Source organism: Poecilia latipinna, unplaced genomic scaffold (genome assembly GCF_001443285.1).
Source record: "Poecilia latipinna isolate Pla-1442-1.1 unplaced genomic scaffold, P_latipinna-1.0 Scaffold46, whole genome shotgun sequence".
NCBI lineage: Eukaryota > Metazoa > Chordata > Actinopteri > Cyprinodontiformes > Poeciliidae > Poecilia > Poecilia latipinna.
Window position 1 is genome coordinate 279,861 of NW_015112662.1, and position 26,749 is coordinate 306,609.

Sequence of the window (26,749 nt, forward strand, 5' to 3'; positions counted from 1 at the left end):
TATATATATATATATATATGGCATATATATATAAAGCTCTTAGCATCATGCTAATAGAGCTCCCAGACTCTCACCCTGTAGGTATTCTCGGATTTGTGATACGAAGACTTGGATTTCATCTTCATTTTGCTTGCTAACAGAGGGAAATGTATTCCAGAAGCAGATAAATATTTCACCGTGTTATACGGGTTGCAGTTTCTCTCTTTAGCTGCGGGTAATACTACAACTGTTTACACACACGCCGACACATGGGAGCAGCCATGTTGGACAAAGCATTGTGGGTAAAATAGGAAAAGAAAAAAAAAAAAGTTCCTCGTGGCGGAAACGAAGATGATAAAACAGAGAGAATGTGACTCATATAACTTCCGGGTTTGTTTGTTGCTTCGCCTTTGTCTTTTTTTTGTCTTCTTTACATTAAGACACGGACTTAAAAGTTGTTTATTAGTTTATAGCATCTAATCATTTTTATTTGTCATTCTGTTGTAGTCTGCATGTGAATTTGGTTTAGTACGGTGTCGTTTTTAAGACAACTAAATGTTAATATCTTTCCTGATATTGAAAAACAAATCTAGATTCTAGTGATGGTGTGACTGACCCATAGACATGAATATGGACAGATCCATGAGGAAAGATTTAGTCAAGTCTAATTATATGCTTTGTGCTCTGAGCTATGTCATGCTTTGTTGTTTATTTCACATTACGTTCAGAATTTGTGCACTTTCTGAAGCATGTGAAAGAAGGTTTTAAGTGTGTTGCACTGATGCAGAGTTATCAATACATTTGTATTTGAGTACATTTTGGTCTGTGTTTAAAAAAAAAAAAAATTCAGTTGATTCAGCATTGACTTTCTTTATCGGATCGGCCGATACTAAACCTCAGGTATCTGTATCACTACCGAAAGTGAAAATCTTTTATTATTATTATTATTATTTTTTTAAACCTCCAATCAAATAAAGTACTTTGAATTGCCTTGTTGGTGAAAATATACCTTTGTTTTCTTTATGGTCAGAGTGGTTTTGGCCTTGTGATCCATTTTTTGCTGTGGTAGGTGAGGGCTGCACTACATGTTGCTTTGGGGTTTTGTGTGTGTGTGTGTGTGTGTGTGTGTGTGTGTGTGTGTGTGTGTGTGTGTGTGTGAGCTGTAGGTTGAGTCACTGATGAGCTGGAGTTATCCTCGTGGGTCAGCCACTAAGGGAAGGTTCACCACTGTTACACGTTTCCTACATTTACAGGTAATGACTCTCACTGTGGTTCACCTGAGTCCCAAATCTTTGGGAACAGCTTTGAAACCCTGATGAAGGTCGGTCGCTTTGTCTCTCCTCTGTTTTTAAATTTCTTTTGATAAGGTCATGGTGTCTATATGCCTATTTTTTCATCATTATTAATTTTTTTTTAGATATTTCTCAGCTTGTTTTATGTAATCAGACTGGGTCTAGCAGGGGAGGCTTTTCCTTTTTTTCCAAATATATTAAAATTGCTTCGAAACATTAAAATGTCCAAAAAGATGTAGGGAAGAAATGTCTACAAGATCTTTGTATCTTTCAAACGTTTCCATTTTCAGTTCTGTATATTAAAAACAGCAACAACAACAACAAAAATATGTGCTCAATATTCTATTAAAATCATAAAAGGAATTTGGGTAAATTGCATCTTTAAATTGAATTTGAGGGAGTGTGTAGCCAAAGCATAAAAAAATATTTATCTTAACAAAAGATGCATCCTGTCTATGAAAGCATCCAACTGTGTTATTACAGCAATAAAACCTTAATTTTAAGACTAGAAATTGTTTGGGTTTGAACCAAACTTTGAAAGCTTCAGTGCCTTACCAAGGCGTTTACACCTGAACTTCTGTGGTTAATGTGTGTTTTTTTTTCTTCTGAAAACACACATTAGCCACAGAGGTTACAAAAAAATAAATAAATAAAAAATTAGTGTGGTTTTCTTTTGTATTCTAGAATTCCGCTGCCATGTTTCATGGTGGGCATGGTTAGTTTGCATTGGTCTGATGAAATCCCTGTTAAATGCAGTAAGATTTGGTTCTGCGGCAGATCAAAATGTGAAGAAATATTTCAAGGAATAATAGAAATTTTGGCTCTCAATAGCACACCTTTGTTTATTTTATTTTTTCTAAATTCTGTTCAAATTGAAAAGTCACACATGAACCATGCAAAATCATATTTGCACTTACTTTTTTTTTAATCATAAAAAAAATTCCAGTTACTGGAAATAGCGTGTTTTGCACTAATTAATCTTGATTCCGGACTCACATGCTTAATCAAGTTTTTTTTTCTTGCACATTCCAAAAATATCATTCATAAACGTATCTTAAGAAATCTTAAGTTTACTCAACCGCCTAGCTGAGTCGTCTGACCTCCTGGTTGCTTATCAGCTGCTATGGGAACACCGCGGTCTGCTACACGGGATAAGACATTACAATGCAGCAGCTTTCAGCAGAAAACTCATCGAAAATAGCGCAAATGACACAAAAAGTGTCATTTTGTCATTGCTTGTGGGAGAAAAAATACATTAAAAATTAACGCAGGTAATTTTTTTTTTTAAATATTTGAACTTTGATTTTTTTTTATATCGCAAATATTTCTTGACCTGTTGGCTACACATGAACTCTCTCTCTCTCTCTCTCTCTCACACACACACACACGCACACACACACACACACACACACACACACACACACACACACACACACACACACACACACCTTTACTCATGCTCACACACACGCTCACATAAAAGGTTTCGGTCTGTGGTCCTGCTCTCAGCTCAGTGTTGAGTGAGCAGGTGATGTGCCAGGACTTCCATTTATCCACAGAGGACTGCCTGTTTCTCAATAATAATATATATATATTTTTAAAACACACACACACACACACAGGGGAGGATTTGAGTTGCTTTCTAAGTAGATTGTTTACAAAAAAAAAGAAGAAAAAGAAAAAAATATAGAGAAAAGAACGAAAAAAAGAATGTCAGGGAGCTCTGTAACCAGCTCCTTTGCTGTAGCAGACTATGTGGTTTTTGCGGTCATGCTGCTGGTGTCCGCCGCCGTCGGGGTCTACTTCGCCTGGACCGACAGGAGACAGCGCAGCGCCGGGGACTTCCTGACGGGGGGCCGCAGGTTGACCGCCCTCCCCGTCTCCATGTCCCTGTCTGCCAGCTTCATGTCGGCCATCACGGTGCTGGGAAACCCAGCCGAGGTGAGACAAGGTGGGACGGACGTGTTCAGACACAAGCTTCGTCCTTCGCCGTCCTAACAGGTTCCAATTCGTGCGCAGGTGTACCGCTACGGAGCCAGCATCGCGTTTTACGCCGTCTCCTACGTATTCACAATGCTCATAACCTCCGAGGTCTTCCTGCCGGTCTTCTACAAGCTGAGCATCACGAGCACGTATGAGGTCAGAGTGGTTTAAACTTGTGGTGTTCTGTCATTTTTTGTAACCCGTGTAGCTCGCTCGTGTTCTTGGCGTGCTTAAGTGACACGTTTAAAGGGCTTGAATTATCAAAAAATGTTTGTCACGGTATTTCTTATTCAACTTAGAGTCTACTGTAAGGGAAAGTTGTTTTATGATTAAGAAAAAACACATCTTATAAATGTTAGCTTACTAGAACAAGGTTCAGAACCAAATGGAAATTGTGTTTTTATATGTTTTCAGAACATATTCTGAAAACATAGAGTTTAATCAAATTATGGGAAAGATTTAAGCTGTTTTTATGACATTTTGTCTTCCAAATTAATACAAAAACAACAACATTTAACTAGGGGCACCATGTGACTTATTAGGAGAGTGGGTGTATCATAAATGAAGAATATAGTTGTAAAAGTTTCTCTAAGTTTCGATTGTTCACAAATTTAGCTTCTTTTTTTTAAAGTCTGTCTAAGTTTAAGACGGTCATAATACAAGCACTGTTTTTCAGAAGTAGAATAATAGTTTTGTTTGTCTCAAACTGCATTTTGCAGACGAGTATTTTAGGTTTTGATCTAAAGATGCATTTTAAAGTCTGATTTTTCAAGTTCCCAGTCAGAATAACAACAACAAAAAATCATTTTCGCCATTAAAGCCTGTTTTATATTTATCCAAATCTCATTATTTGTCAAGGTCATGACATAGGGGGTTGGGGGGTGGGGGTACTTTGGATGAACTAAAACAATTGCAAACCCTGGAAGGGTGAATGCTGGGATGTTGAAGTCATATTTTCTTTCTTTTGGGTCTGTTTCCATCTAGTACCTGGAGCTGCGTTTCAACAGAGCGACCCGTCTGATGGGAACCATGCTCTTCATTGTTCAGACAGTGAGTGTCGGGCCAGTGAGCACGTAATTACAGCTCACTCTGGGTAAAAGCACAAACCTGTCTCCTGCTGCTGGGGGACTTTTTTTTTTTTTGTGCTGTTACAGATTCTTTATACCGGAATTGTCATCTACGCTCCGGCTCTCGCTTTGAACCAAGGTATGCGGTTAGATTCATGAGTCGTTCTTAGCCCTTCTTGGCCTTGTCCAGATGACTGACCGCGGTTTCATGGTCTCTCTCTCTCTCTCTCTCTCTCTCTCCCACTGCAGTGACTGGTCTAGATCTGTGGGGCGCCGTAATTTCAACGGGAGTGGTCTGTACTTTTTACTGTACAATGGTGCGTATTGAAAAATGCAAGTTAATGTAAAAAAAAAATGGAAAATGTGCTAGAAAGACTCATTTTCGAGAAAGTTCTGAGTTTCAAAAGTCGAAAATGTGAGACTGACTTTTTTTTTGAGAATTTTCGACTTTGAACACTCAGAAATTTCCACGTTTTTTCTTGAAATTTCCGAGTTTTTCTCTCAACTTTTCAGAGTCAGAATTGTTCTTGTTTTTTCTGAATTTTTTTTCCCGATTTTTCTTTTTTTGGCTGAAATTCACTCCTCCTTTTTTTCTATCTACATTAGACCTAATGCGTCTTCATCCACACTAATTTACAAATTTGCTTGTGCTTTCCATTGGTGCAGGGTGGCTTAAAGGCAGTGGTGTGGACTGACGTAATTCAGGTAGGAATTTTTAAAGGAAAACATTTTTGCTTTAACACCCGCTAAAATAATATAAGACACATAAAGAAGTAATCTGACTATAGAACAACGTGTCATAATGTTTGCTGGTTTTGCTTGTACCACAACTCTTGGACAAAGACTGAAACTTCCAGTTGCTTTTGTCTTGATGCTTTTCCATAAGGTCGGATTAATGAACAGCAGAATTTTGTGCTACTTTGTGATTGCCGATCAAGTATAATCGTAATAAATACACCCAAAGTAATGCAACAAAAAGGGCCTAAATGTATTTGCGAGGCAATGTATAACAGGTCATTTTCTCCCTTTAGCTTGCCGTCATGTTTGCGGGCTTCCTCACCGTCATCATCCGGTCTGTAGTCTTACAAGGCGGAGTCATCAACATCATATCTGACTCACAGCAGGGAGGAAGACTAAATCTTTTGGAGTGAGTATGGCAGACTGCCGGGTTCAAATTACATTGGTGGCCAGTGCACCAACTTAATGCACTGGGCACTAGTTAATATACCTCGACTGGGTCTGTGTATAAACTTCAAGACTTTGGCGTCTTTGCTGGATTACTTCAGCAAAGAAGAAATCTTTGCTCACCTGTAGTGTGAGTTTTGCTGACATTGTGGAAATAAACCACAGAGTTTAAAAATATCGGCTGACTAGGTGTGTAGTTGAGGTTTTCTGGTTTTACATGAGGATCATTCACTGACCTGATTGCAGAAAGGGTGTTTACCGACTCTAGGCACCTTTTCATTCACTTAGCCGCATATCAGCAGCAGAGTCCTGAAATCCTGCGCCAGAAACCCTAAGGACCCACTCACACTCTGACGTATTCAGATCCCAAACAAATCAATGATTTTTGATAAACGTTTGTACTTATGAAACCTGAATAAAAATATCAACTGACATATTCACAAATTATTTGTCCTGATTCAACACCCGAGAGATTAGATAACACAGTTAATGAAAAGTTCATAACAATCAACAAACTAAATTTCAGGAACATCCGAAGTAATCTCCTCCCTACTTTTGTCATCAGCTTTGATCCAAACCCGCTGAGGAGACACACGTTTTGGACTCTGTCTATCGGAGGGGCATTCATTTGGCTCAGTATCTATGGGATCAACCAGGCACAGGTTCAAAGATACATCGCCTGCAAGAGCATGACTCAAGCCAGACTGTAAGTTCTGCTCTCCAAAGGCACAAGTTCATCGGAGTGGGCCGTTAGAGCTTTTCATCTGATGTTTCTCTTTGTTCTAGTTCCTTGTTCATCAACTTGTTGGGGCTTTGGTCCATTTTACTGAGCTCAGTGTTCGCAGGAATGTGTCTGTTCTCAGTCTATAAAAGTTGTGACCCCTGGACCACCGGACTTATTTCTGCTCCTGATCAGGTGCGGGTCCATCAATGCGTGAACCGATTTCTTTGAGTATGTGTGTGAAGTCTCCAATGACGATGGATCTTTTGATGACACCATAGCTGATGCCATATCTAGTGATGGACATCTTGGGCGGCTATCCTGGCCTTCCTGGACTGTTTGTTGCGGCAACTTACAGCGGATCTCTGAGGTTCATAGCTATCTTTGAAAGCTCAGATATACACAGATTTCTTTTCTTGTGTTCACTACAGCCTCTTTCTTGGAGTTTGTCTTATATGTTATGTGTTTGGTTCCTCAGCACTGTGTCTTCCAGCATCAATGCACTTGCCGCAGTGACAGTTGAGGACATCATAAGACCATACACCAACTTTTCGGAAACGCGCCTGACCTGGATATCAAAGGGAATGAGTAAGTGGATAATTGGTACTAATAAAACAAGTTGGGAGTTGAAAACTTTGATTGCCAACATGAAAGGTTTTCCCATTGTTGTCTGCAGGTTTTTTCTATGGGATTTTATGCATTGGAATGGCTGGACTGGCCTCTTTTATGGGAGGAATCTTGCAGGTAGCAATCTGCCCAAGCAGTTTTCATTGGTTTAATTATGCCAAGACATGTGTCCGATGGTTTGTGGTTTATAATAAGAACAGTTTGCTTGATATATTTTAGGCAGCCATCAGTATTTTTGGGATCATTGGTGGCCCTTTGCTTGGTCTGTTCACGCTGGGGATTCTATGTCCACTGGCCAACTCTAAAGTAGGTCTGCTTTCATGTAGATGTAGCCTTTTGGTATTACAGTTCTAGTAAACCATTGGTCTGAAGTCTTTTTTTTTTAAATTATGTAATCTTAGATTTCTTGTGGTTTCTGTACGTCATTGGTTTCTGAAAGGCTGCCCTATTGTTCTGTCTTCCAGGGAGCTTTATCAGGCCTTTTCTCAGGCATGGCGTTATCTCTTTGGGTGGGTATTGGAGCTCAGATATACCCTCCGTCCAATGCCTTGAGTCAACCTCTACCTCTATCCACTGAGGGATGCAATTTCACTACGGCCCATGGCTCGAATTGGACCTCCAGCACTTTACCAATTCAGAACTTCACATCAGTGGCTCCAGTACACCATGGTGACAAGTAGGTGTTTGAAAATGTTGGTCTCTGACTCTCCAGTTTGGCTCACCTTACATTCATAACACTTACTTCTCTCACCAGGTGGGTGCTGACCGACCTGTACTCTCTGTCCTATCTGTACTTCAGTCCATTGGGAACCATAACAGCGATCACCGTAGGACTGGTCGTCAGCATCTTGACAGGCAAATTGATATTTCTCTTAAGCTAACTTTTGTCTCTTACCAAGACTTTGTGATGCTCATTTTTGTCTGTTTTTGTGTGTTCAAGGAGGTTACAACCTCAAAGTGGAGCCGAGCCTTATCTTAAAGAAGGAAGACACAACCATTTACCATTTCATCAAAACGTTTACAGGGAGAGTGAGTTCTGCTGCACTGAGAAAAATTACACCCAAGTTTCAGTATGAAATACTGAACTTTTGTGTCCTGTTTAGATCAAGCGTCGAAGTGGACATCTGGACCTGAAGAAGGACAGAGAGATGACATTCGGCAATGCTAATCCCGCTTTTAGCGATTTTGAGCTGGACCTTGCAAAAAGTGGACTTTCTTGATGAAAAGAAACCAATCTTTGGTCAACAATTTGGAGCGTTTAATTATTTTTGTCTAGTCTCATCAAAAAGAATGGCAGTAAAGAATGACAGAATATATAGGATTGGTAGTAACTGTAATTATATTTTCTGAAAGCTTTGGTTTCCGGGTTCTTTTGTACAATCGAGAGCGCTTATACCTGCCGTTTGTACAAAATGTACACAATTCAAGCATTGTTTCACAGACTGGCCAAAATCTTACACCATAGATAGTCATTGCCAAAGTAGTGTGTGTTTGAGAGAAATCATACCCATTCCTCAGCATGCTTACTTCGTGTACCTGTCAGGAATGCTTTGATAACATACAAAAATACTCTGCTGGACAGCTTGTTTCATTCTAGTGCCATTCAGAGTAGGTTCTGTACACAAGAACTTCTGGTGACATTAGGAGATCGTCTGAATGAACAGTTTCATGTTAATTGTAAGCAGACACACTGGGGGAGAGGGGGCAGGACCTGTTTCTAGGTTTTGGTGATCTGTCTAGAATGATCATGTCACCTGTTGCTTCCTGCAGTAATTTGATGACAGGGCAGTTTTTCTTTCTTTACCCCAATGAAACCGTCTGCCGGTTATGTTTTTGTGATTCAAGACATTTCCACTCTAAATGTTATGTAATTTGATGATTGTACAATGACTGAGTATTCCATAAAGGTTTGAGAAACCCAGAACATCCTCGCTCCCTTTATAGATTTCACCTAATTCATTGATGAACGCAAAAGAACAACCAGCTTGCTAACAGCAGGAGAGTACAGGTGAGTTTTATAACGACCCCAATTTGGGAAGAGCATCTGCATTGACCTTTGCCCTTAGATCAAATGGATATCTCAATCCAGATGATATTTATTTCCTCATAATCCCGTCTATTTTGTGAAGTACACCATTCCTTCCTGCATCAAAACACTTCACTGGTTCATCTTAAAGAACTGACATATTTGTAGAGAGAAATCTAAATTTAAATATCCTTGGTACCTGGATATTGGCCTCTAAGAGCCAATACTTTTTTTTTGTTCTCCACTTTCACACATGAATAGTCCTTTCATTCATGAACTGAAGTAAGGCTGAGAGCGCAGAGATTATGAGGTGAATGGCGCCATCTGCTGGAGGATAACGACTCCGCAACAACCAATTTTTTATTTTATTTTATTTTTTAAAGTGGATGAAACTTCTGTACATGCCATAAATAAGAATTAGATGCGACAACCACCATATCTGTAAAAACATGCTTGTTTCATGAAGGTAGCACTCTGATCCGTTGCTACTTCTAGACAAAATATTTTGGTATAAAATTTAACTCCAAAAGATTTTTTTTTTGTTGCATGTCTCAATCCAATTATCCACCCAGAAACTTCTTCCCTCAACTTAAATTTATTCTCAACCATAAACTTTCCCCAAATTCTTGACTTTATTTTGTTTTTTTCTAAAAATATTTAGCTTAATTTGGGTTGTTGCCCAAATGTCATAATTAGACTTGGTTCAATTTAAGCTAAATCCCAGGCTAACCCATCGTTTCTCAAAAAAAGTCCACAAATATGAAAATTAAAAACAATAAATCTCCAAAACAAGCTTAAAAAAATCTGATGACTGAAGTCAAAATTGCATATAATAAATATTTAGTTTTTTTTTTTAAATATCTGATCTGAAGATGAGACAAAATGAACAGACCTGAAAGGGTTCATTTTCAACAAAAATGAGCATCAGCTCAGCTCAGATAACTCTCACTTTGTTTTTTGCTGCCAATTTTCAAACACTGGTTGAATTTGTTTGGAATTTTATTTATAATACCAATAAATCATATCCTGTCATATTTTTCCTGAATGGAATAAACAACTGCTGATCTTCAACAGATGTGTCAAACCCCACTCGCCTTTTTTTTCTTTTTTTTTTCAGAACCACAAGTTGCAGCAGGATTTAATTGCGTGGCTCAGTGTTTACAGCTCGTTTGTCCTCAGAGTGCAAAGAAGGAACTGTGGAATAAATTCAGCTACATTTGATTTAGAAAATTTTAAACTAATATTTCCTCCCCTCCCCCTTAAAGCCATGTTTCAGGACCCCACCACAGAAACTTGGCCAGATGTTCCTCTTTGCATTTGCTTGTTGCTTCTCATGGACCATGTGGAATGTCGAATGGGACATTCAGAGCTCTTCAGCACACAAACACTGCATCACTAAGCTCTGCTCATGCAAATTATTACCAGCAACACATCTGGTTCAGTTTAGTAACTTCTGCTTTGGTGCTACAATCATCTGCTGTTAATATCGACATGAGAGGGAAAAGGGATATCCTTTTTCAAATAGGGAAGTGCATTAAAAAGCTGGCTCCATGTTGAAAATTATTGGCTTGTTGGGTAAGACACTGCCCTGTAAAAGTATTCATGCTCCTCAAGCTTTTCCACCTGAAGTAGACCAAAATAAAGAAGTGCATCATTGTGAAACAACAACAACAACAGGTCAGGGATAAAGTTGTTGAGATGTTTGAAGCTGGGTTTAGTTATAAAAAAAACTTCATAAGATCTTACGAAGCACAGCTTAAACCCATCAACTGAATATGGCAACAATACCCAGAAATGGCTAAAAAAGGGCAAAGAGAATTTTTCAGAGAAGAGCAACCTTGAGGTCCAAAACTGGAGGAGCTGCCTGAACACAGCTCAGAAAGAGAGAATCTGTCAACAGGAAAACAGTCAGTCATGCACTGGGTAAATGTGGCCTTTATGGAAGAGTTGAGAAAACTGTAAGAAGACTGCCAAGAAGTTTGCCACAAGCTCTAGAGAGGACAAAGAAAGCATGGTGTTCTGGTTCGATGAGACCAAAATGTACTTTTTGTTCCTACAGTCATTAAACGACCTCCGCACACCATCCTGCCACAGCACTGCTTCAGCTGAGGCAGTGGTGAGCGGTGCAGATGTGTCTTTAGTTGGAGCAGGGAAGATGGTTAATTTTAACTTTGAAAAAAAAACAAACTATAAAATCTACAAAATATACATTTGAGAGATTGAATTTAAATGAATTTTGAGAATTTTGTTTGTAAAAACATATCAAATTTGCATGATTGATGCAAATTTGAGCACAACTGTAAACACCTGTGCACAAATTTGCATCAATCATGTAAAATCCAGATAAAGTCCGTTGAGAATTTTGTTGCCATGCAACAAGTGACAGCAAAGTTTGCATGTCATCAGTACTTCTGTAAGGTGTTTCAGCTGGGAGGAAAGAAGAGAGATTCAAATCGACCAAAACAACTGAAGTAGTACATCATTAATTCCATATTCCAGGTGTGTGAGTGTCTTTGAGGACGGATTAAATTTACGCTGGGATGATGTCGTTGCAGAATAGGCTACTTTATTTGTGCAAAGATCCATGCATCCTCTTTGGGACATACAAAAGTGTATTCAATTAAACTTTGGGAGCCACAGAAAGAAATTGAGTAAAAACAAATTAAGTTGGTGTTCAAACTTAAAGAAAAAGAAAACAACAAACAACGGTGTTCAACCTAAAAAAAAAAAGAAGAAAAAAAACATTCGTCTTTAATCAATAACAATTACAATATCAGTACCTGGTGATGTTTAGCTCTGAAGTAAAAAGATCCATCTCTCTTCACTCAAAGCTAATAATTGTATACATTTCAAACTAAATAAAATAAACTCACAGCCAGTGTTTGTAGACTTCAGCTTATATCAATATAGCTAAGTCAACTGTTATGTTCTGTTACCAGAAAGTTAAATAAAAAATCTATTAAAACATTTGTAGTTTTCTAAGCAAATGAAATGTGCTTCAACACACTTGTGCCATCATTCCTCAGTGTGACATAATTGGTCAGAGCTATGCTAGCTCTTTTTGACACATCATGATTTAACTGAATGCGTTATGTCATGATCAGCTGTTTCCAGCAGTACTGATCAAAACCTTCATGTTTTCAGGTTGCCCAGTGGTAAAAACACTGGTCAGCACAACCTCTCCTGTAAACAGAGACGAGCAGAAACACAGACTAAATTAGCAAACATGATCCGATACATAATAATAATAATAAAAAAGTCATCTATACGGTTGACCATCCTTCCCAGCCTCAAGGCCTGGCCTCTACTGTTAATGCAACTCTTGATTCAGGAAAATTGAGGCACCAGTAAACGTCCCAACAGTCTCTGCTCAGGAGTGGCAAACTTTCCGTCGTCACCACGCTAGTGTGAGGAGACGTACTGCAGAGGGGTTGAGGGGCTCAAGAACCACCCGCCTCACGGTACACCGTCTACACAGGTGGCTGTCCGTTATGCCGGAGCCCAGTGTAAGGCCACAGCAGCTGCTGGATGGTCATCCAAGAGTCTCCTGTTCCCACCGGCGCTGCGTCGACGGCTGGCTGCGTCACCAAACTGAACAGGAGTGCAAGAAGGCCTGTGGGTAGCACAAAGTGGGAGGTAAGGCTTTGGAGGGGAAGATGCATTTTATATTTCAGGACAGGCATTTTAGCCCATTAATGTATAAGGTTGGCAAACAGACGAAAAACACAGTAAAAACTTGGAGTTTAGGGAGATTCAAAGGAAGAAATGCACGAAGATTCCTTCAAGTAGGTCAAAGTGACTTATTTTGGCAAACACAAAAACACAGCAGTCACTAAACTCTTTCCTTTACAAATAAGAATAAACAGTTTTCCTGGGACAGCAAGTTATTTCTCCACCATTAGGACATTGAGCAGCTGCTACATGAGCATGACTGACTGGTTCTGATTGGTCGTTTCTGACCGGGAGCTGTGAATTTCTTCAGACGGCAACAGTAGCTCAGAGAAAAGGCGAAGAAGCTTGATTTTTTTTTCCCCCCCACAGATTGTCTCGTATCAAACTGTCGTGACATAGTAAAAGTTTTAACCACATTTTTTTCATAAAAAGTTACATTTCCCAGCTTTAAAGGTGTCAGGGAGAACTGAGTTTAATTCAAGTTGGTCATGTAAAAAGCAGCATCACTAAATTTAAAATTGCCTGAAAGGTTGAAGCGTTTGCATATTAAACTGTTTTCATTACATCCAGATATATAAAACCCTATAATAAAAAAAGGATGTTCTATATACTCATATCTGATTGCTTGTAGTGGAACAAAAGAAAACAAACTACATATTGTGGCCAGAAACTTTGTTTCTCCTTCTGCTCATTTTAACCCTCTAATAAGACGTATAACTTTTAGTAGAAGCTGACGTGTTTACCTGCTAACACCACCACAATAGCAAACCACAGCCAGAGCCCTCTGCTTCCTCTGGCCACTGCTGCCGCCGAGGCCTTGGAACTGGTCAGGTTTTGGGAAACAGACTGAGGAACTCCAGGCTCTGTAGTTGTGGGGCTGGACGAAGGACTTGGACTGAAGGAGCAAGAAAGAAATGTTAGTCAATGATCACCTGAAGCTAGTCTATGAAGGATGGTTAACCAGAGGGGAAACTGTAAAGCAAGTGAGTCAACTTAACAAAAATGAATCGGGATGGAGGTAAAGCCACCAGAAGATGTTTCAGGAAACATCCCTTTCATTTATGGTAAACTGTGCGATGAACAACAAGCGGTAAATTAAATGAAATCTGAAGTTAGATCTGATGTTGGAAGCCACCAGTTTTGCCGTTTTAAAGACAGACAAGCATTTATATCAATGAACAGAATGCAAAAGCTGTGCAAAGCTCTAAAGTGGTCTGACTGGCAAGTGGGTTGGAGAATAAACTTGACAGACGCTCTGCACTTACAGCATGACAAACAGTTCATCCTGACTCCTGAGTTATTTGTAAGGAAGAAAAGAAAAGACAGATATAAAAAAAGCTCATTATTTGCTTGCGTGCACAAGATAGACACTTGACCCCACAGTGGATTAGGTTAAACCAAAAAAAAAAAAAAAAAAACAGCTTGCACAGAAATTGTTAAAACACATGAATGGATTAATATTAGGGACAGAACAAGGTTGGCAAGGATCAACATGGAATAGATGCTTTACAAAAACAGTCTGAGCTCCAGCCTCATGCAGAAGTCACAAATCAACACATTTGTCACATTCATCTCAACTCAAAAAAGTATAAGTGTAATGTTAACAGAAAGCTGCAGAAAGTAAAGAAGTTGGCCCAGCTTTATCCCATTAAAAGAAAGTTTCATCACTTAGGAGGTTCCTCAAGTTCCTTTTAACTTTAAGACAAATTTATGAAGATCTTTTTTTTTTTCCAAATTATTACAATTTCAGGTAATGACTCAGGCAAACTGCTGGTGAAGCAGTAAGCATCTGCCGTCAACATGATAGTTGTGCATAAAATAACTTATTTGAGCTGGCAGTCATTACTCTATTGGTGGTTTGCATTTATTAAACAAAGGCCACCACAGGTGAGGACCACAGGAACCTCACTGAAGCCAAGTGATCAACTCCTTCACTGTGCTTTTACATTTGGCTCGCAGACAGTAGTGCTTCAGGAAGCTGCTGGTGTTCTTTTGGTTTCACTAACGTCTTCTGGGGCAGAAGGAGAGAGGTGAGTTTCTGGCCCAGCTCAGTGAGGCTGGACCTCCTCCTTTCCTCCACCACCGCCTCCTTCGGCTCGTCGTCCGACTGGCAGTCTGCGCTGCTGCAGGACGGCCTGTGGGCATGCATGGTCATGCGTTCACAAAAAACAGTGTTCAGAACAGTGAGGCTACAAAACCACAACGTTTGGTGACCAGACAGATGTCATGCATGAAGAGCACCAAAAAAAAGAAGAAAAAAGAAAAAAAAAAAGCTGGTAAAGCTGGTAAGATGGACACCAAGTTACATTTTTTTTAAAAACAAGAATAAAGACGATTTACATTTTAGCAAAAATAGGAATGCATTTCAAGTCAAGCAAATTACAGCAGTTTGAAAAATATTTATACCCCTTGAACTTTACAAAAGTATTAGTATTATTCAGCCAATCCATTTCACTGACATTACAGCAAACTGAGCCTTTTACGTTATGTCTCAAAGATTTTGATCATTTTTGCAAAACATCAGTAAACAATTTTCAAATCTTGACACAGATTGCCTAATTGGATTTAAATCAGAACTTTGGGCCACTGGAACATATGGTTTGATTGAAATGATTGAAACTCTGGCTGAGTTTTTTTTTATTAACACAATCAAGTAACTATACTACCTTGAGTTGTTATAAAAACCTGTATAAATGTTTTCCTCCACATGCTTGATGCATCACTTCTCATTGCATCAAACGTCAAATGGATGCAGTGAAGTTTATGAAGTGATAAAGTGACAAAACATGAGAAAAATTCAAGGGGTATTAACATTTGTAGAAGGTGATGTGGATGTTTTAAAACCAGAGCATTAAGCCATAAAGCAATTTCACACCTTTACATACATCAAATTGTAATTTTGGTAAACAAATATTGGACAGCGTATTGGATGGTGTCATCAACCAATTAAGACCCGTCTCTGTGCACAAACAGCAGCTCAGGTCTTAGTGGGTTTGCAGCAGCAGCACAGACCATTAAAACAGCCCGTTTCCAAAGACACTTCCTCATGCAAAGAATTTCATGCATAAAAGATGGCTGTCATGTGGTTTAGTGTCATTGCTGGGTATTTTTTTTTTCTGTGTTTCTGATCAACTTCAGTTTTTTTTTTGTTAAACTATTTGGCCTGCACACTCAAAATGCAAACACGCTTCCTCATCCTCTCAGAAAAAAAAAAAAAAAGTTGATCTCATCGTGTTTTAAAAGCTAGCAGCCATCTTTATGCATGAGGGTTTGCTTTGAAAACACCGAGGTGACGCAGCCAGAGTGACGTCCATCTCCTTACCCCTTGGTCATGTCAGGGGGGTCTTCAGTGTCAACCCAGGCCGCAGAGCTAACAAACCGCTTTAGCGGCGGCCGTGTCATGCTCTTCCCTGCCACATTCCTGGAAACCATCGTTATCACATAGGGGCATAATAAAAACAACCCTCCAAGTAACAGCACACCGTGGAGAAGAGTAAAACCACCAATAACAAAAGGAATGGACAACTGAAGAAGTCCACTTTGAATCAATGCAATGACATTTTCCTCAATATTTGCTCAGTGTCTTCTCTCATGAATGGAGAGTATTTTTATTTTTATTTTTATTTTTTTTACTACTTACCACGGGGATCTCCTGGTCAACCTCTCTATTTCACTCTCTGGGCCGTCTTGACCCATTCTGGGCTGTAACAGAAAAAAAATGTTTGTCTTAAACAAATTAGAACAATGATTATCATAACTGTTAAAATAGGTCCAATTTTCCAAACCACTTCATGAGGACATGATTGTGTTTTGCATGCGTTTGTAGTTTAACCACAAATTAACCAGACAACCTTTATAGTTGGGTTTTAGTTTGTTAAATGTTCCCCTGAGTCAAACCACCTCCTAAATTATGACGCCACATCTCATCTTATTCTGAAAACGCTCATGAGTCAAAATATGTTGCAAAGATATTCACATCCTCTTTTCTTTTTGCATTTCATCACACAACAAACTGCACTGCCTTTTTTTTATTTATTTATCTTTTGTGCAATTTTCTGTGGAGGAAAACAACTATGTATTCCAAAAGTGAAATTGAGAAAAGTGACAGTTTTCAAATGATTTAACAAATAAAAATCTGAAACATGTGTATTCCACATATCATCCCTTTATGGTCGAGTGGTAAGCAAAAAGCCAGTGTTTGCTTCTTACTTGGAATGTTTTTTTTATCTTTTTTTTTTTTTTACAAATAAAAAATGTTTTTCTTTTGCTTCACAGTTATCCTCTAGTGTGTTGATTTATCACATAAGACGAGCAAAAACAATATTCAAGTGTGTAGTTGTACTATGACAAAATGTGGAAAGGTTTTTGATAGTAGACATATTTTGGAAACATTAACTGAATATGTGTCAGACATTGTTCCTCAGCACAATCTGAACTTTTTGTTTGAATCTAATCCATCTTTGAGAAATTGACTACCAGGAAGATGAATCCAAGTGTATTTTACTGACATTTGTGATTCTTACCATATCAAAGTGAAAGGTTCCAATAGGAACCATGCTGACTCTTCTGGATCTTTCCGGCTTTGAAAAGAAAAACAAAACAAAACTCATCAAAGCCAGAAAAAAGAGGAAACACACTCAATTCTAGTCATTCAGGTCCACAAGTAACAAACCGTGTATTTAAATGGCGGCTTCTTGCCACGGAAATCATCTGTCATTAAAAAAAATAAAAAATAATAAAACATTTAAAAATTGGTTAAAAGGTAAGAAAATTAATTTGAAAAGTTTTATTTGCGAGGCTCCAAAACCTTTTTGTGTTTGTGAGCCAAACGATCTCTCACTCTGCATGAGCGCCTCTCTGAGCTCGAGCAGCTCAGCATGTTCTTTCGTGTACGTCCTCCTCAGGTTCTCAACGTGCTGGATCATCACCTCCACCGCTTTACCAATACGATTCTCCTGTCATCCAGACAAAGCGGCAGTTTTTGTCAATGTCAGAAATGAAATGGAAAAAGAAACAAAAAAAAAAACAACTATAGTTTTGCTGCAGGTGTTTTCATCTGACCTGGTGAATAGCTCCAAGCATTTCAGAGCGACTGGACACTCTGGTCATGGACTGGATGAGAATATCTAAGTTTTTCTGGAGCCTCTGGATGATCTCCATCGACTGGCTGTCATCTTCACACAAAGGAGTGAGAGCCTAGGAGGGAAAAGTGAGGTGAAATGAAAATAGGACATAAATGTAACAACCCCGCATTCCCACAAGATATCATCAACCCATCAGCAGTATTTCATCTTTTTTTTAAAATATGATTTTAAGGGCCAGAAATACCCTGGATCATCTGATTTAGAAGATTAAATTAATTCAACATTCATTTAAGCTTCTGGAAATAAACCAACGTTTGGCTCAGTTGTACTGAAGCAGGGGAAGAGAAAACATGCAGGGTAACTATTCTCTAAGAAGTGAAGAGTTAAAGGTTCAAATTTGGACCTGCAACAAGCCTTGGCAGCTGGACACTTCTCTGCGAACATTTTCTTCTGCGAGGTCACGCGACCTCTCCTCCAATCGGAGCCTTTTCTCCAGGGTGAACATGTCACATTTGAATCCCAGTGCGAGGCGCTGGAACTCTGCCTGGAATAGTAAAACACATTGCACTGCAGACATTTTCATAAAAGTTATCTAAATGGAAGAAAATAACTCAGATTTAAAGAAAATTATATCAATTCGGATTAGAAGCATTTATTCTATAGCCATAAATTAAATGTGCTTCTTATTCCTAAATTAACCGCCCAAAGCAAACAAATTCTTCACATATTCCAAAGTTAGTTGTTCTGCTTACCTCAATCTCCTTATCAGTAGGAGATGAGCTAAAGAAAGAGTTTGAGAAAATCATTCCTTAAATAGCTCAGGACTCGTTTTTTAAAGAAAAGGGTCATAAGTGTCTGTTATCTTACCTGTTCCTGTCATCTTTGAAAACATCGTTGGAGTCAGAGGTCACGGATGAATCCGCTAGAAAACGAGCCGGTAGAAGTTTTAGACCAAGCAAAACTTGAAGAACTGAATTCACAGTGTGGAAAGACTTTATATTCAGGAGCTTTCAATGAATGCGTGTGACTTACATTGTCTCCTAGGGGCCAGGCTGATCTCACTTGGTTCATCCTGGATATGGTTCTTCTCAACAGCATCCATGATGTGTGCCAGATTCTGCAAAGTTTGTACAAAACATTGCGTCTCTTCCTCCTTTTTTTGCATTTCCTGCTCTGGCGCCTCCATTTCAGACAACTCTTTACTGTCAATTTCCGCCATTTTACTCTTTCCTCTTTCCTTTAGAACAATCGGCAAGACTCTATTATTTAGAATGAGCCTCTCCTTATTGGAGATAAAAATCAAACTGTGCTCTGTTCTTCCCTCCCTCTCCTTCGATAGGCTCACACGATCGTACACATGCAAAACTGGAAAGACAACAACCTTTTCCAGTTTACATGTTCAGGCTGCAATACACCAATGTAGAGTCTTGTTGTGGGTGGAGGAATTTTATCTTCGCGTAACAATCTTCACTCAACATTTCAGGTTGTTTAAGGAGACTGCTGAAAAAGGTCGTAATATTTTGGAGCATGTTCTAATGATGGTAATTTTTTTGCACTTAATGACTCAAAGAGCAGCTTCTTGAGATCAGTCTTACTAAACACAAAGCTAACTGGTTGATGAGGCGTTATCAAGCATATCCAGCTACAACAATAAGCTTTTCTAGCACCCTAGCTTCAGACAGAAACCAAGAAGGCAGCCTTGTCCTATATGGGTTAACCAGAAAGCTAGATTTTTGCGTTCAGTTTTACAAGCTACACCCAGGCTTAAGAGACCTATAACCGAGGACTCCAGGGAACCACAGGTAAAGCCTATATCCTCAAGGGGAAAAATAAAACATAAAACCATTTCATGAGTAGCTCACCTACCAAAACAATTCCAAGAGCATATCAACGATTCATCCAGAAGGCCATAAAACAACACACAACAACAGACTGCAGCACTGTAGACCTTATTTTCCTGAAATTCAGTCACATTTCATGGTTCAACAATAAGGACTGGGCTACAATGGAACTCACTGTACAGTTCAAAGTTAAAACCATTCCTGGTAAAAATGAACACACGGCCGTCTGACATGCACAAAAAAACATCAACTTCAAGACTCCAAAGTTCTTTGTGAATATATGAACTGAAGAAATGAGTTTGTGCCCTTAATGTTAAGTCAGTTTATGCTATGTAACAGACTAAGCACTAGAAAATCCCTCTCTGACTGGTCCACTCTAAAACATTCATTTTTTTTTTGAGCTATTCAAAAACTTGACTAATCCAAATCTTCCATTGGATTAGATCTGGATTTTGATGCTTTATTCAGGCTGTTCCTGGTTGAATTCCCTCTAACTCGGTTGAATCAAAATATTTCTACAAAAAAGAAGGGTGAGGCATTTGCTAGATTCCTCCACACTAATCTAAAAGATTTATTGTCATTTGATTAAAGTTGTTGCAACCAACAGTTGCACAAGCAGTTTTTAGCTAACAGGGACAGATTGAGATGTGAAAAATGATCTGAAACACAACAGAGTTACAGAAGAGCGAAAAATAGATTTGCAAGGAGGCAAATAATTTCACATCAATGTATTTAAATATAGTGCAAGTGGATGAAAACTACTTCTCATTTTTCTATTAAATAAATTTAAAAAAAAGTTAAAATCCTGTTGCTTTGCTATATTTGTAGTGTTTTTACAGAGGTGATGCTTGTTATAAAAGGTTGATAACTGATCTCTAATTTCCCGTTTTGCAGGCCTAAAACTAAAATAATAAAATAAAAATCCTCAGAACAGGGTTTCCCCCAGTGTACTATAAGCCTGGCGGGCCACCAGGCTTTACTTGCCTCCCACTAGGCCAAGTTTATTTATTTATTATTTATTATAGGTTTTAAGACTTTATAGTTGGTGTTTAGGTATTGCTAATAATGTCTTCCAATAACACATTATTACCTAGTGATATGTTCATATTTCCTAATTTTGTATTTTCAAATTTCAAAGCCCTACCAATGGGCTTAGCATGTTTTCTAGGGGAAACTCATAGAAACCTATATAAAATAATAAATAAATCAATTTATACAGTCTATTTTATGCCATGGCTTACCTGTGAAAAGGGGAGGTTAGAGGATGTGCTGCCTTTTCTACCTCCTGATTGGTTGTTTGGTCCGATCTGTGATTCTGACTTAGGAGAGCCGCTCTCAGAGGTGTCTGGCCCATTGCTTGTGAGCTGGTTCATCGCTTGGAAGAACATTAAGCGAGTCAAAGGTACTCATATATGTAAGAATGTGTATGCAAAACACCAGCTGCATATCCTGCTTTCATACAGATTAGATGTTTTTTTTTGCTCCTTTTACCTGCCATGCTGGTTGGAAGAGCTTGACCATCAGGCATATCATCCTTAACCATCTCTTCTTCCTCTACCAGCACAGGTAAGAGACTTGTGCTGCATAAGAACACACTTCACAGGTAAAACACCACAACACTGCAAACCTGAAGCATAATTAAGTGGCGACAAAAAACAAACAAAACCTCACCTGTCCTCAGCTGCTGATTTATCTCCTGACGGGTCACGACTAAGGCTCTAAAAAGAAAAACAAGAAAACCTCAAGTTTTTTTTTTTTAAAGGCTTTCCCTCTCTCTTGTATCCCACATGATTTCATATTAAAAAGAAGAACCACAGAGCATACCTGTCCCACGGCAGAGTAATGCCATCTGAGCTTTACAGAGTGTGGAAGAGAGATGAGGCTGACTTCTTATATAATGTGAAAGTCAGGCACGCACAGAGAGAGAGCTCTGCAGCTTTATAAGTGTGTGTATATCGGGCTGGAAATGGTACCAAGTTGACACAGGCATAATACTAAGTGGTGGAGGCGGACTGCCTGAAAACAGTGTGAACACACTCACACAATGGGAGCGAGGTGAGAGCTCAGATCAGTGCAGTGGCATCTTGTGCAATGAGTGTACATAATATCCGTTATGACGCAGCTTGGAGTGAACAGGTTTGCTTTAACGTTTCACTGAAAAACAACAAATGGAGAACTTTTGTACCGTTTTGTACTTAAGGCAACAAATCTGCCAGCTGCCAAGAGACCCATAATGGTTTAACTAGAACAACAGTTGAAAGACTTTTTTATTCATTAGTACTTATTTATGTGACGATAAATTAACAGTGTGCAATAGGTGATTTGTTTTCCTACAGTACGTTTAGATTTTGGATTAAAAACAGCACATAATAAAATGTACCAGGAATCTGGCTGGTGTCAAGAACTGAATGATTTCCAGCCTGATCGGCCAGTTGGAACCCAGAAATCAAGTCTTATTTTAATTAAATCAACAGACCAAACCATAAGCACTGACCGCAGTAAGTTCTGCAAGAAAACAACTCAGTTCATTTGAATCGTGAATTTTATCAGTCGACTACTGGATTAAGATCTAATCTAGACACAGCCGTGACCTGGAGTAAGCAGGTATAGAACACCAACAAGATCATCAGGGTTGTTTACTGACTGAACAAAATTAGACAAACGGAGCCAAGGTTCCCCTATTAAATCTAACAAAAATGATGTAAAATGTTTGTTTGTGCTGGTTTCTGGCGCAAAAATTTTCACCTCTACCAATTATAAATATATTAAATAAAGTTTGAGGGTAGGTAAAATGTCAAAAGATAAAAATATCTCGATATTCCTTTTGGGTTGGATCACCAGGGGGTGCTGTGATCTTTGAGGCGGTATTATGTACTTTATACCATAATCAAGCAACTATGTTACCTTGAGTTGTTATGGAAATGCTGTACATCAATCATGACTTAAAAGGAATGTTGACTCCTTGAAATTGGTCTTCTGTCTCTTTAAGAATCTCCTGTTCTTTCAGACACTTCGCCTTCAGCAAGTCATCACAGCAATGCTTTTCCATTATGTGGTTAACCAGGAGTGTTGGACAGAGAAGTGGTTGGTATGTTGAGCTCAGCAGACATGCAGTTCCACCCGGTGTTTGCTAATTGCTGCTGCTGCTAGTCTGGAGGAGCTGAGTGGGTAAGGTTTAGAGGAGGGGTTTTCTGTGAGGTGGAAGCTCAGCTGGAGACTACAGCTCAGAGGAGGAGCTTTGAGGAAATCCTCAGGGCAAGCATTTACGCACCCTGAAAGGTCTTTTAGATCAGGGATCTGGGTTCAAAACTCGAGAGCTTCCATCCCACAACAATTAGACACATCCCTGCTCAATCACACCTGAAATAAATGACAGAACTCCCTCATCAGCATCTGCAAAGTCCAGACAACAAGTCTTTCTATTTGCATAGGAGTCTCACCTTACACCTACGCAAGGCGACTAATGTGGCAGCACCACATGAAGCTTGCAGCCACAAAACATAAGCAGCCAACAAGCATCAATATAACTACCAGCTTCAAAAGAGCATCCAAAGAACCAAAAATCATCATAAATACAATTACTTTCAAAATATATTGAATCCCTGTAGTTGTTGTCATTTTATTGTGTGCAATAATGTAATCATAGAAGTACCACCTGGATTTGATATTGGGTGGGTTCATAAGAATATTTAACTGTAATTAAAAAAATATCAGTTTCTGATTTTGTAGTAATACACAACTATAATTTTAATGAAAAACAGACAATCGGCAAAGCCGTATACTGCATTATGAAAATTACACTGACTCAGAAGATTAATTAGGGGACAAGAAACAACAGACTTTTTGAATTAAATAGAGCTTTTCAAGCAAAAATGTTAATTATCTGCTCGTCAAGGAAATATTTCTGTTTATCACTTTAAAGTGACTACGATTCATTTATTGTCTTTCATAAACACATTTGACACGCTGTTTAAAAACCTGAAACAAAAGTAAACTAGAGACCAAAACAAACAAAAAAAATTTTTTCAACACTGATGCTGATAAGTCACTTATAGTGATAATTACTTCACATACTTGGGAAGAGGGTTCAATAAAGCTGGAAACCATCTTGACTTAAACATCTTTGTCAAGCTCAGAGCTACTTTTACTTTGTAATCTCAACTGAGTCTTTTCATCGTAATAAAACATAACAAAAACAAAAAACAGGGGTTGACCAAACAGATTGACTGTGTCAAAAAGAGGAAGAGGAAGCAGCAGCAGGCTGGTGCTGAAGAGAAGAGAGGAAACTCTATTCCCCCACGCATTAAAACACTTCCTCTCCGTTACTAACCTTATGCCGGCTCATGTCTGCTGCGCTTGCGTCTAGCTCGTTTTCTTTCTCTTCTTCTTGCCTGGGATCCTCACCGGTTGACAGGATGCTGACCAAAAACGAAAGGTCAGAGTTTAAGTGTCAGACACTATGCATTCTTTTAGATTCTCGCTGTGCAAAGTTAGACCACAACAAAGTACATCTGATCTGACAGCTGCTGCAGAAAGACATAGAAGGCTTTAGTCTGTTTGGAGGTGGACTTTGTCTATGCAAAGCACGGCCACAGAGATACTGATTCAACTGGGAGCTCCTCCTACACAGAAAAACACCCATTTGACTGGCAAATATGGCCAAAGTCATAGGGAAATGATGAAACTAAAATGCCAACTGCACTTGGCTGGTAATAAAACTCAAAAGTTAGTGAAATAAGTATCAGGAGGATGCTCCAGCAGGATGCACGACAAGGTCGCTTTCTTCAGTGCTTTAATATAAAGGTGTGACTCTCATATGCCACCATCTGAACAGCTGTGTATAACCCATTCCTGAGGGAAAAATAAAGACTTAGAATACACAGCTGTCACTCTTTTCCAATTTGCATAGCAACATCAAAGTGTTATTTATTTTAGATCTGCTGGCTACTGTGTCTGTCACAGAGCAGCAACAACATTAACCATCAGTAATGACATTCTTCAGGATATTCTAGTTCTGCTTTTTCCTTGGATAATCCCTTTTTTTCATGACGTGTTGACATGCAAATGTACAGTACGGATGCACAGATGAACAGAACAACAAGCAGCTGCTCATTTTGCGACTGATTCTAGAAACTTGTCATGTTTCCTAGAAGTTAGGTATGGTGTTAAAAGTATATCAAAGTTTTAATACCACTAAAACCTTAAGCTACTCATTTTACCGCTTACAATCATTTTAGTAAGATGCTATCTAAGTAGCTGTTAGCTGGATGAAAGATAGCTCCCAGTCTTTTCCCAATAATGAGAAGGAAAAATTCCACTTTATGGAAATGCTTCCATTGGTAAGTAGCACAAAGAATCATGGAGAAAAGAACGAAGAACCAACCTTAATAAAGCAATGTTCTTTCAAAACTACAGCTGCTTAGCTATAAGTAGCATGTCTGCAATCAAGAAGCCAACTGCAGGGAGGTTTCCTCAGCAGATACCCCGGCTAATAGCAAGCAAATATCAGCTTATTATACTTTATTAATATCCAAGAAGAACTGAAAAACGGTTCAAGCAAATATGAGACTATTACTACTACAATTAGGCCAGTGTTTATTCTATATTTAACTTTATTTTATGCATCAATGTGCCGACACTGGACTTGATAAAAAACAGTGCACCATCACGACTATCAGATGACATGAGTGTCGTAATACAAGGGACGTGTCAATTTGCACCTTCAACTCCCAAACTGGTTTTCTTTAGAAATTCTCAGTAATACAGACATCTCTATAACTTATTGACCTCTACTTCTTCAACTTCTTCCTTCACTAAATTTTCTATGATGTTTGGGTGTAACTTATTTATTTAAATACAACTGCATAAGTTCGTCATTTTCATAGTGGTAGGAATATCTGTTACCTTATAGTTTTAACCAGAAACAATGTAATATCTCTGACACAATGATATTTTACTCACTGTCCCTTTAAATCTTTACAGTCAGTAATATATAAAAAGTACTCTGAAGTATTATCAACAAGGCACTAATGTAGAAAATACTTTACTTTAGAGACCTCTAGTGGTAAGGTCAACAATTGCAGAGGATAAACGCAAGGCAGTTTCCTTTTGAAAACATCGACTCACCTGTCGCTCTGGGGAATCTTCTCATCTATTCCAGGTGACGCGTCGCTTGCAGAAGCCATGTCTGCTTCTGCAGCAGCTGAATCAAGAGGCTTGGAGCTGTGATCCTGTTCAGCCGGTGAGTTTAGAGCTTGAGCTGGAAGGCCGGAGTTGAACTCTGGAAGCTCACTTGTCTCTTCACCTGCTGAGACAAAAAAACAGAACCAAATTTAAAAATAAAAACTTTTCCCATGGTAAAGTTTTAGATATCAGTCACAATAATCTACTTGAACTGGATCCTGATGGCAAAGCACCACATTAAGTGGTTTAAGTTTGAAAGATGACAAGCTCCATGAGAAAGGCTGACGATTTAACCAGATTTTGAAAAATCGCTCTCTGCTCTGAACAAACAGCATATTGAGTGAGTCGAGAAATGAGTCATGCCTCGGTTGAGTTTTAAATGCTATCAAGTACGGCTGTAGTCTAGGTGACGTTAAGAAGCAGGAGACAGTGAAGCAGAAACGGAGAAGAGGGAGAAAGAAAGAAAGAAAAAAAGTCTCACTGTTTCCTGAGTGGGACAGATCAGGGAGAGCAACCGCCTCTGGGTGTGTTATGCCGACAGCCTGTGAGTGGGCGCTCAGTGGTACTGCTGCCGCCTTCTGAAACACATGCAAACAAAACGATAAACATTCATAATGGGAATGAGGGGATGGAAGATCAAACAAGTAGCTCACGCTACACAGCAGGCAGAAACAAAACTTTGCCAGATGAGAAAGTCTTGCACAAGTCAAACTCGGCACATCAGTGACGGGTTGCTTACAAGAGACTTAAATTAAGTTTTGCATCAGCTTCAATACGCACAGTTGACAGCATGAATAATGTAGTGAAGTTTTATAAACCTCTTAGGTGTTAAATTGTTTGAACAAGTGGGGAGAATGCAAAACATCCAAGTTAAGATACTATCTCGCTTCAACTCATTCCTTTCAACTCTGTGTGATCTTAAGGTTTCATCATAGCTGTTCTATATTAGGAAGCAGGCAGTGTTAGTGCAAATATGGAGCCTGCTGCCTCAGAGCAGAGGCAGTGAATCATGATATGTGAAGAACTATTTGGTAGGCAAATGGTAGGAGAATTGAAAAAAATGTATGAACAGGATCAGAACTTGGGGGG

The 26,749-nt window shown here is 38.9% G+C and overlaps 3 protein-coding genes across 16 annotated transcripts in view; 1 reads left to right on the plus strand and 2 right to left on the minus strand.

The window, feature by feature from the left end:
- Positions 1 to 262, minus strand: part of utp20 (UTP20 small subunit processome component) — a 34,988-nt gene extending 34,726 nt beyond the window's left edge. The window contains exon 1 of the mRNA XM_015049469.1: positions 75 to 262. Within this exon, the coding sequence (XP_014904955.1) occupies positions 75 to 125 (51 nt within the window). The 5' untranslated portion in view covers positions 126 to 262. The remainder of the gene's footprint in view (positions 1 to 74) is intronic.
- Positions 263 to 2,713: 2,451 nt separating this feature from the next.
- On the plus strand, positions 2,714 to 8,775 carry slc5a8 (solute carrier family 5 member 8). Its single transcript, XM_015049672.1, has 17 exons — positions 2,714 to 3,212; positions 3,291 to 3,410; positions 4,239 to 4,304; positions 4,409 to 4,460; positions 4,571 to 4,638; positions 4,988 to 5,026; positions 5,353 to 5,468; positions 6,072 to 6,212; positions 6,293 to 6,422; positions 6,509 to 6,597; positions 6,706 to 6,815; positions 6,904 to 6,971; positions 7,074 to 7,160; positions 7,319 to 7,530; positions 7,609 to 7,709; positions 7,795 to 7,883; positions 7,958 to 8,775. The coding sequence occupies exons 1-17, from the start codon at positions 2,982 to 2,984 to the stop codon at positions 8,072 to 8,074; spliced, it is 1,836 nt and encodes a 611-aa protein (XP_014905158.1). The 5' UTR covers positions 2,714 to 2,981; the 3' UTR covers positions 8,075 to 8,775.
- A 2,649-nt stretch (positions 8,776 to 11,424) lies between these two features.
- Positions 11,425 to 26,749, minus strand: part of lrmp (lymphoid-restricted membrane protein) — a 38,874-nt gene continuing 23,549 nt past the window's right edge. For 2 of the 14 annotated variants that reach the window (XM_015049717.1, XM_015049725.1), the window contains exons 21-40: positions 26,142 to 26,238; positions 25,604 to 25,784; positions 23,808 to 23,895; positions 21,149 to 21,195; positions 20,969 to 21,057; positions 20,719 to 20,852; positions 18,669 to 18,753; positions 18,504 to 18,558; positions 18,389 to 18,416; positions 18,040 to 18,180; positions 17,614 to 17,748; positions 17,360 to 17,507; positions 17,225 to 17,262; positions 17,076 to 17,132; positions 16,193 to 16,254; positions 15,875 to 15,973; positions 14,499 to 14,687; positions 13,818 to 13,844; positions 13,296 to 13,447; positions 11,425 to 12,493 (exon numbers count right to left, since the gene is read on the minus strand). In XM_015049717.1, the coding sequence (XP_014905203.1) occupies positions 12,351 to 12,493; positions 13,296 to 13,447; positions 13,818 to 13,844; positions 14,499 to 14,687; positions 15,875 to 15,973; positions 16,193 to 16,254; positions 17,076 to 17,132; positions 17,225 to 17,262; positions 17,360 to 17,507; positions 17,614 to 17,748; positions 18,040 to 18,180; positions 18,389 to 18,416; positions 18,504 to 18,558; positions 18,669 to 18,753; positions 20,719 to 20,852; positions 20,969 to 21,057; positions 21,149 to 21,195; positions 23,808 to 23,895; positions 25,604 to 25,784; positions 26,142 to 26,238 (1,995 nt within the window). In that variant the 3' untranslated portion in view covers positions 11,425 to 12,350. Of the gene's footprint in view, positions 12,494 to 13,295; positions 13,845 to 14,498; positions 14,688 to 15,653; positions 15,974 to 16,192; positions 16,255 to 17,075; positions 17,133 to 17,224; positions 17,263 to 17,359; positions 17,508 to 17,613; positions 17,749 to 18,039; positions 18,181 to 18,388; positions 18,417 to 18,503; positions 18,559 to 18,668; positions 18,754 to 20,718; positions 20,853 to 20,968; positions 21,058 to 21,148; positions 21,196 to 23,807; positions 23,896 to 25,603; positions 25,785 to 26,141; positions 26,239 to 26,749 lie in introns of those variants that run through there. The other 12 variants (XM_015049759.1, XM_015049741.1, XM_015049734.1 and 9 more) reach the window with 12 other exon arrangements.

What these genes read in the sequence shown, in the direction of transcription:
- slc5a8 (XM_015049672.1), top strand. Translation starts at nt 2,982, where the DNA reads ATGTCAGGGAGCTCTGTAACCAGCTCCTTTGCTGTAGCAGACTATGTG. An exon ending in AGCATGACTCAAGCCAGACT is followed by an intron (nt 6,213 to 6,292) that starts GTAAGTTCTGCT and finishes TCTTTGTTCTAG; the next exon opens with TTCCTTGTTCATCAACTTGT. An exon ending in TCAAAACGTTTACAGGGAGA is followed by an intron (nt 7,884 to 7,957) that starts GTGAGTTCTGCT and finishes TGTCCTGTTTAG; the next exon opens with ATCAAGCGTCGAAGTGGACA.